The 8,161-nt window shown below is 43.1% G+C and overlaps 1 protein-coding gene across 1 annotated transcript; it reads right to left on the minus strand.

Moving 5' to 3' along the window:
- Window positions 1-1,604: 1,604 nt before the first annotated feature.
- SAT1 (spermidine/spermine N1-acetyltransferase 1) lies at window positions 1,605-7,288 on the minus strand. The gene is made up of 6 exons (XM_075589371.1): window positions 7,031-7,288; window positions 5,850-5,901; window positions 4,061-4,144; window positions 2,800-2,901; window positions 2,521-2,561; window positions 1,605-2,133 (listed from the first exon to the last, which is right to left on the minus strand). The coding sequence occupies exons 1-6, from the start codon at window positions 7,094-7,096 to the stop codon at window positions 1,963-1,965; spliced, it is 516 nt and encodes a 171-aa protein (XP_075445486.1). The 5' UTR covers window positions 7,097-7,288; the 3' UTR covers window positions 1,605-1,962.
- Window positions 7,289-8,161: the final 873 nt, after the last annotated feature.

Genomic DNA, 8,161 nt, shown 5'->3' on the forward strand with positions numbered 1-8,161 from the left:
CCATACTCTTTATATTCGTAACAAAGCTCTATCCAGGACCTCCTCTTACTTCTCCCATTGTACTTTCAGTGTCTGTTATGCTAACACCTGCTCCTCCTCTAGCGATCTCTCTGTAGGGGTACCCCAGGGCTCTGTCCTGGGACCTCATCTCTCTATACACTTTCTCTTTGTGACCTAATCACATCTCTTGGGTTTAAATATCACCTCTATGTTGACGACACACAAATTTACTTTTCAACCCCCGACCTTACACCTGCTGTACAGACCAAAGTTTCTGAATGTCTCTGCGATATCATCCTGGTTGGCCCTCCGCTGACAAACTTAACATGGCAAAAACGGAGCTCCTCATACCTCCACCCAAATCTGGCCCTACTACCTCCTTCCACATTACTGCTGGAAGTACTATCATTCACCCAGTAGCCCAAGGACCCTGCATAGGAGTCACTCAACTCCTCTCACATTCAAAACGTATCTAAAACCTGTCGCTTTTCCTCCGCAACATTAGAGATACGCCCATTCCTCGGTTGCTCGACTGCTAAAACTGACTCGGGCCCTCGTTCTCTCCCATCTCGATTACTGTAACCTGCTGTCCAGCCTTCCTGCCTCTCACCTGTCTCACCTACAATCTATCCTAAACGCTGCTGCCAGAATCGCTCTAATCTTTCCTAATTCTGTCTTTGCGTCTCCCCTGCTGAAATCACTCTCCTGGCTTCCTATCACATCCCGCATCTCACACTCAATTCTCCTCACTTTTAAAGGTTTACACTATTCTGCTCCTCCTTACATCTCAGCCCTATTTTCTCGCTATGCACCATCCCAACACTTGCGTTCCACTCAAGGATATCTTCACTCTACACCCTTTGTATCCAATTGCTCTCCCACCTTAAACCTCTCACTGACTGCCTCACACCTCTGGAATGCCATTCCCCTCAATACTCTACTAGCACCCTCTTTATCCACCTTTAAGATCCACCATAAAAACACACCTGCTTAACAAAGCATACGAGTAGCTCCGTGGCAAATACCATACACGATACATAAAGCTTGGCCCCCTGCAGACGCAGTTACCAGAATGCCCGTCTGTTCTACCTACCAATTAGATTGTAAGCTCTTTAGAGCAGGGACTCTTCCAAAATGTTACTTTGTATGAAACACTTATTCCCATGATATTGTATTATTTGTTATTTATGATTGTCATGTGTATTACTACTATGAAGCACTATGTACATTAGTGGTGCAATATAAATAAAGATATACAAGCCATTTATATGGTTCACTTGCACCACCAATTTGTTGAGGGGGCTTATACTTCAATCTAATGATCAGTGCAAGTGAATTAGAAACCTAACATTTTCACCTTGGGACCGCAACACACCCAATCAACTGCAAAGAGCAGAAACTTAAGATTCCATCTTTATTGAAATGCTAATAAAAGTTGCATGCACCAATGAGCTGTGACAGCACAGCATTAATGTCCGAATAGCTTTCCATGTCTCTGAAAGTGTCCCACTCCCATTGTGTACACGTGTTTCCCATTGCGAGTATGGCAGCGCACGTGCACAACCAGCCACAAAGAATGAAAATAGACCACTAGGAAACAGATGAAAAAGCAAATGCTCTTATTTTATTCATAAAACAGGTTAATTATACAAAAACCCTACATACCAGTGTGTGTACATTGTACACATTCGAATGACTTACAAGAATGAAGTTACTTAAATATACAACTGAGGATCTCATGTTTGAAGGAATTAAGGTTTTCAATTCCACAGAATAGTCTTGAGCCAGAATGGCTTGGCTAAGGGTAACTAAGAAACCTGATGGATAACAATCAGTCATGCTACAATGCCACTGGTAATAAAGCTTTTGAATTAGTGACCATGCAAACACACTACAGAATCATATACAAACACAGGATACAGAAGTTTTATTTTGTAAGTATCAGTCCTGGAAGAGCCGTTCTCACTCTTCAATTGCCATCTTGCACAAGTACTCCTTGTCTATTTTGAAGAGCCTCCATCCTTCTTCGGTGGACAGGTCAGATGCGCCACGTCTCTTGTAGAACTTTATGGATGGCTCGTTCCATTCTGCAACCAGGAAATGCATGCTGCTGCAGCGACACTTCACAGCAATCTGCAGAGCAAGGATGACGTTAACAACTCGTTAACACTTCTAGATTAGTCTTTAAACATATTCTGGACAACGATATGCTTTGTGGTCTGCCCTATTGGCCTCTAAAGTGCAGTTTCTATTCTGGGCTCTTACTGGAAAGAATGAGCACATATACAAAAAATGTGCAATAAGGGTTCACCGGTACCAAATTGTAACATTTATGATTTGGTCTGTACACCAACTATAGTACTGGGAAATTCATGCATGAATCAAACAAACACGAGATTAACCATTTGACACACTGCCAGAGGTGTCTCGTTGATTTACTTTTGCTGACCCTCTGTCACTGTTTACAAGCCAAGTTTGTTCAGAACCTTGGAGGGTAGTTACAATGGAAGCAAAACTCACCTGACTCAGTTGCTTGAATATCACTGATCCAATTCCAGATCCTGGCAAAGAAAAGCAAACACATTAATGCACATTTATTAAAAAGCATGCTCAACTCCTAAAACAGTATTTAGAGGCATTACTAGTTTGTCAGAACACCAACACTGAGAATAAATGATGGCAGTGTATGCAAGAATAGGACTTTTGTAGCTTTCCAAAAAGCAATCCATAGGATTCGTACAATACACACTGTGTACCATCAACAAACGGGGGTTAATATAAAATAAAAAGCATATGTACCTCTAAACTCATTCATCACAAAGAAGTCTTCAAGATAAAGCAGTTTCCCTATCCATGGGTCATAGGTAAAGTAGTACATAGCAAAGCCCACAATTGTGTATCCTGTAAACAAAAATAAAAGTCACCTTAATAAAAGCAGGTAAGTTTAAAGTACATGCATAGATACAATAAGTGAATGGTTATCATTTGATACATGCAGACATTAGATATTCACTATTAAGAACACATCCAAGGGCCATCTTCAAATTTAAGACAAAATCACATACTGTAACAGGAAAGGCAACCTACAGTAATACTGTAGAATTTTCCAGAATATTAATACTCAGTTGTGCGGCAATACTCAAGCCTGCCCCCCGATTCGAAATGGTCATTTGCACAATACATTTCAAGGAGTTTCCTTTCCTATTACACGGCAGTTCAGAATATGAAAGTTACACACAGATAGACATATGGTGCAAATCGTTTAAAGCACCAGTCCCTCCTGAAAAGGTGAATCCAAGCAATTAAATATCAAGCGCTTCCATTTTAGCTAGAAATCATTTAATTGCATTTGCTGCGGAACCTGCGTTGACCAGTGGAAATAGCAGCCATTTTGGGGAAAAACCAAAATAAAGCAATTTAAAAAAGCCCAACACGCACATTTGTGAGTTCCTCAGGATAGTAAAAAGAAAACAAACTAATCTAGCAAAAAGCTTGCACCATGAGGAACAGTTTAAGAGCAAGGTGGGGCTGTTGCTTTAAAGATGTTGTGTTGCCCTGTTGATGAACTTTTATATAGAGCAACCAGTTCCCTTCTGCTGTATAGCAAAGTATAGGCCAACAGTAGGAATTTTGAAGAGCCAATATTTGCAGCAGTATTTCTGGTGATTGAGCATCAGATCGGAAAAATTCCCTTTCACAACGGAGAGATTCCTCCATGTGAAGGCTTGCATCAGTCACATTGGAATTTCTGAGCTACCGTGTGTCGCTTTAACGTTTTAGTTTTTGGGAACCGGGGGATTGCCCTTGTTGGCCTTACCTCGTTTCATGATCATCTACTTTATTGTGTAACGGATCTTTTAGTTACCTCCCCGCCCACCCATGTACACGGAAAGGGCCATCCATGTACATGGCGAAGCTAGAGACTGTAACCTGAAGATTGGGGACAAATTAAAAAGAAAATGCGATTTAACAAAGATTGCATCTGCGCACATTCGGGTCAAAACAAGAAATGCCACAAGGTTTTAGAAACAGGCCAAATAGAAACCCCAAAACACATTACCATCAATGGTCTGGTTATCTTTAGGTACTTCGGCAACAAGACAGTGGTAGAAAGGGTGTTCTCCAAAGCCGTCCTCAAGTAGATCTTTAGAGGGGGGGAAAGAAAAATGCATGACATTAAACAGACTGACATTGCACTGAGCACTCACAAGTAAAGTACCCCCTGTACTTTATTTACAAAAGCAATGTGCTACTAGCGCATGTGATCAACTTGGCAGACAGCCCGACAGATTCAAATGCAAAACACTGGAGAGCCATCTATATTTAACATTAACCCAGTTCAGCACAGCAGACAAGTAAACAGGTGCCTCACAAAATCTATAAAAAACGCAAATTATAAGTACTGTCAGGTGTTATATTATAGCACTCATTAAAGCAGCAATACCACCGCTGTAAAGCATGTGCCAATTAAATTGTGAGCTTTGGGGCAGGGACTCCTTTTCCCAAGTGTCCCTTTTATGTCTGAAGCACTTCTTCCCGTTATTTGTATTTGTTATTTACATGATTATGTCACGTGTATTACTGCAGTGAAGCGCTATGTACATTAATGGCGCTATATAAATAAAGATACATACAATGTATAATTCTACATTTTTACCTAAACTGGTTTGGTGCTCCTGTTATAAATCTGTAAACATCCTGATTCTGTGCCCAACTGAATGGCTGCATTCGGATTATGCTGGAATCAGTGAAATGCTGCAGCTGATCTGTAACATTATATTACCAAGTGTAACATTATTTCTCTGAAAGCTGTAACAGACCGTGTTAGGCCGGGTCCCCTGTGGTCACGGCGGTGCGCATGCCACACACCTCTTAGCACTGGGGCCTGCCTGATTTCTGTTGTGGGCACTAGCAAAGCGCGATGATGCGTCAGCCAGCAGGGAAGACAAGAATTTTGTCTTCCTGTGTGGCGACGTGGTGTACGGGGAGCCAATGGCAGGGCAGATAGTTTGGACCAATAGGAGCTCAGGTAGTGTAGACCAATGGCCACGCTCCCCACAGACCGCAGCTTTTAACTGTGCACGCCAGGCGCGCAGCTGTCACTGGCAACTAAGGCTACAGCCCCAAAGGGCAGAGCTCAAAAAAAAAAAAGTGGTGTGAACCAGTTTCAAAAGAGGAAGTGGGTTGTACTTCCTAAATGGTTGCTGGAGCAACCAAAGAATCAGTACATTAAATAATGAAAAAGGTCATTAGGAGTTAAAAAAAATGCAGACAGTGTTATCCAATACTAAAAAGTGGTTAAAAAAAAAAAATATTTGTATTTTTGCTGCTTTAAAGCATTTGTTTAGAAACACCCGCTATCTACTCCTTCCTGCTGCTGGGGATCTCCCCTAAGCCTGAACCAAGACATACACACCTGATCTGACCCATGCCTCCCTGCCATCTCTTCCCCTGTAAATGGTGTTAACCTTCTGATTTAATACGGACTAACCTTAAAACTCGCCCCACAAGTTAAGCATCCCAACAGAATGCACACATGGTTCCTGTCTCACACGCCACTCCTACCATCATTGTGGCCAAGCACTGCCATACACAGCACTTATTCCCTCACCTGCTGTCTCTGTAAATCTCCCATCAGACCTTAGATTGTAAGCTCTTCAGGGCAGGGATTTCCTTTCCTATTGTCTGATTTTGCTGCTCTTAATGTATTATTTTAATTCCCTGTACTGTATTCTTTGTGAAGCACCGAGTACACTTAGGCACTATATAAATAAAAGACATACAATACAAATAGTAGAGGCTTTACAAAACAGGCTGTAAATTAAAATTTCCCAATACTCATACTGTACCTTTTTCAGTTAGCACCACTTGGTTCTCCATTTCTTCATATTTTGCCAGTTCCTGGTAAAAACAAAAAAAATCATTATTACTGACCCCATGATGTGATATTTCTAATCTATGTTACGAAATACATATTCATGTTGCTCAACTGTTTCAGGTTGGTTGGCATTATTGGCTTTGCGTCTCCCTATTAAGCTGTAGGTCAGTGTTTTTCCACCAGGGTTCCTAGGAACCCTTGGGTTCCCCTGGGCATCCCTAAAGCGTTCCCTGCAGTTTTCTGGTCATTAGAAAAGTGTACCAAATACAGAATAATGTACAATTCATCAGATCACAAAGTTGCTATGAGAGAGGTTTGGGGTTACTCAACCCCCAAACAAGTAAAACATTTTATAAATAAATAAGTTGTGTTTTTACAGTAGCATGTATCGATTTCATTCTATTTTAACACTGCATCAGAGTGGGGAGAGAGACTCCTGAATGTGACGTACATGGGGGGAGGACAGCAGACTGTTACATGAGGAAGTAGACTTGTGTAAGCAGCACAAGCTGATCCCCGCCCCACTGACAATCTGCAAACTTGGCACTTGTATGTCTAATTCCAAACTGCGAATGAGGGAGGGGGAGCAAGTACGTCCCAGCTCTGCAAATGGCCCATACGGATCGCGTGTAAAGAGACCTGTTTAATGCGAGCAAACCAAGGATTCCTGCCACGGCGATCACCGCCCAGGGTGAGCGCACAAGTGCAAAGGCGACATAGAAAGGTGCCAACACCGCCACCTGCTGGCACAGGCTGCACCAATGAGGTACACAAGGGGGAAGGGAAAATGTTGGACTTATAAAACAAAGAGCCCTCACATCAGCCTTTGTGAGGAAACCATAGCACACAGATACCCTATTACCGGTGGGCAATCACACACGTCAATGCCACTCAATCCATTTGCCCCGACCAGAATTAAATGTTACACCAAAAGTGATCAACCAAGGAAGCATGCACGGTAATGAATTGTAATATAGATTTATAATCCACTAAACGTTTGAGAGCAATGTGATCATTGCAATGAGTAATTATTAGTGAAGTGTATGGGGCAACTTGTCTTTAGAAGTGTAGCGATAGCCGTTACATTCATGTAGGCCTAAAAAAACATGTCAAAATCCACCACCCCGTCTCCCCAGAGCTCCTGATCTTCACCTTTATGAGTCGCAGGAGGTCTTTACAGTCCCCAGGAACGGCTGACCGTATGATATAATTGGCCATTTTCTTCTTTTGCTCTTTTTTCCTTTTCTGACGAGTCCCCTGTACGTGAAGAGTAGTAAGAGGTGTTTCTTCATTCGCGTCCCAGGGAGTTCTTCTCCTCAGTCAGTCTGGGACCCTGACCCGGCAGCGCTTCCACACACGAGCCACCTTTCTTCTGCAAACCCAACAACGCAGTATCAAGAGAGCGCTGCAGCAGCTCCCTTTGTAGATAGCCAGAGCGTTCTATCTCCGCCTCTATCTCGGCCGTCAGCCAATCACAGGCAAGCATTGCGTAACCCATTCTTTCAAGCTCCTCCCCTTCGAGCCTTGAGGCACAGATTGTGCCCTCACGTCACTACTTCCGGAACAATGGTAAGGAACCTGGAAACTGTGACTCACAGAATGTCTGCTGCTCAGGGTTTCAGGTGTTGACTGGACAACATTATAGCGACACCTAGCGGTTATCAAGATGACGTACAAAATCCACCAGGATGAACACTATGGGTTGCCAAATGTATGGATTTGTGACATCGTAATTCAGCAATCCACCCTTAAAATGAGACTGCAGTAGTGGCATGCCCTGATTGCCTATGATCACGTTTCCTCTGTCTTTTATTTTACTGAAAGATTATTTTTGTTTTGTGTGTCTGTATGTTTAGCAGTTCCTATGGCAAACCCTGTCAGTTTAAAGACGCCAGAAATACTAAGCTCCAGCCGCCGCCCCATGGCACTTGCCTGAGTTGGCCGCCTCCTTGCTGCCCGCCATCCTGCTCATTCGGCATTCCAGCGTCAAATGAACGGTGGTGCGTTGACATGGAAACGTGCCGTGGTGATGTCATTTGCCATGGCAACGAGACACCATGTGATGCCACTTTCATGACGTCCACGGCGTCATTTGATGCTGGGATGCCAAAGGAGCAGGAGGGTGGCAGAAAGGAGGTGGCTGACTCAGGCAAGCGCATTACCATTAGGTCTGATAGGCAAGAGAGTGCGGCAAAATTTTACCACCCTGGGCCCGGGTCTAATGGGAACTGACACTGCTAAGCTCCCTTCTGTACGTTATAAAAGAAACCCGGTTTGTTTTTT

This window comes from Ascaphus truei, chromosome 3 (genome assembly GCF_040206685.1).
Source record: "Ascaphus truei isolate aAscTru1 chromosome 3, aAscTru1.hap1, whole genome shotgun sequence".
Lineage (NCBI taxonomy): Eukaryota > Metazoa > Chordata > Amphibia > Anura > Ascaphidae > Ascaphus > Ascaphus truei.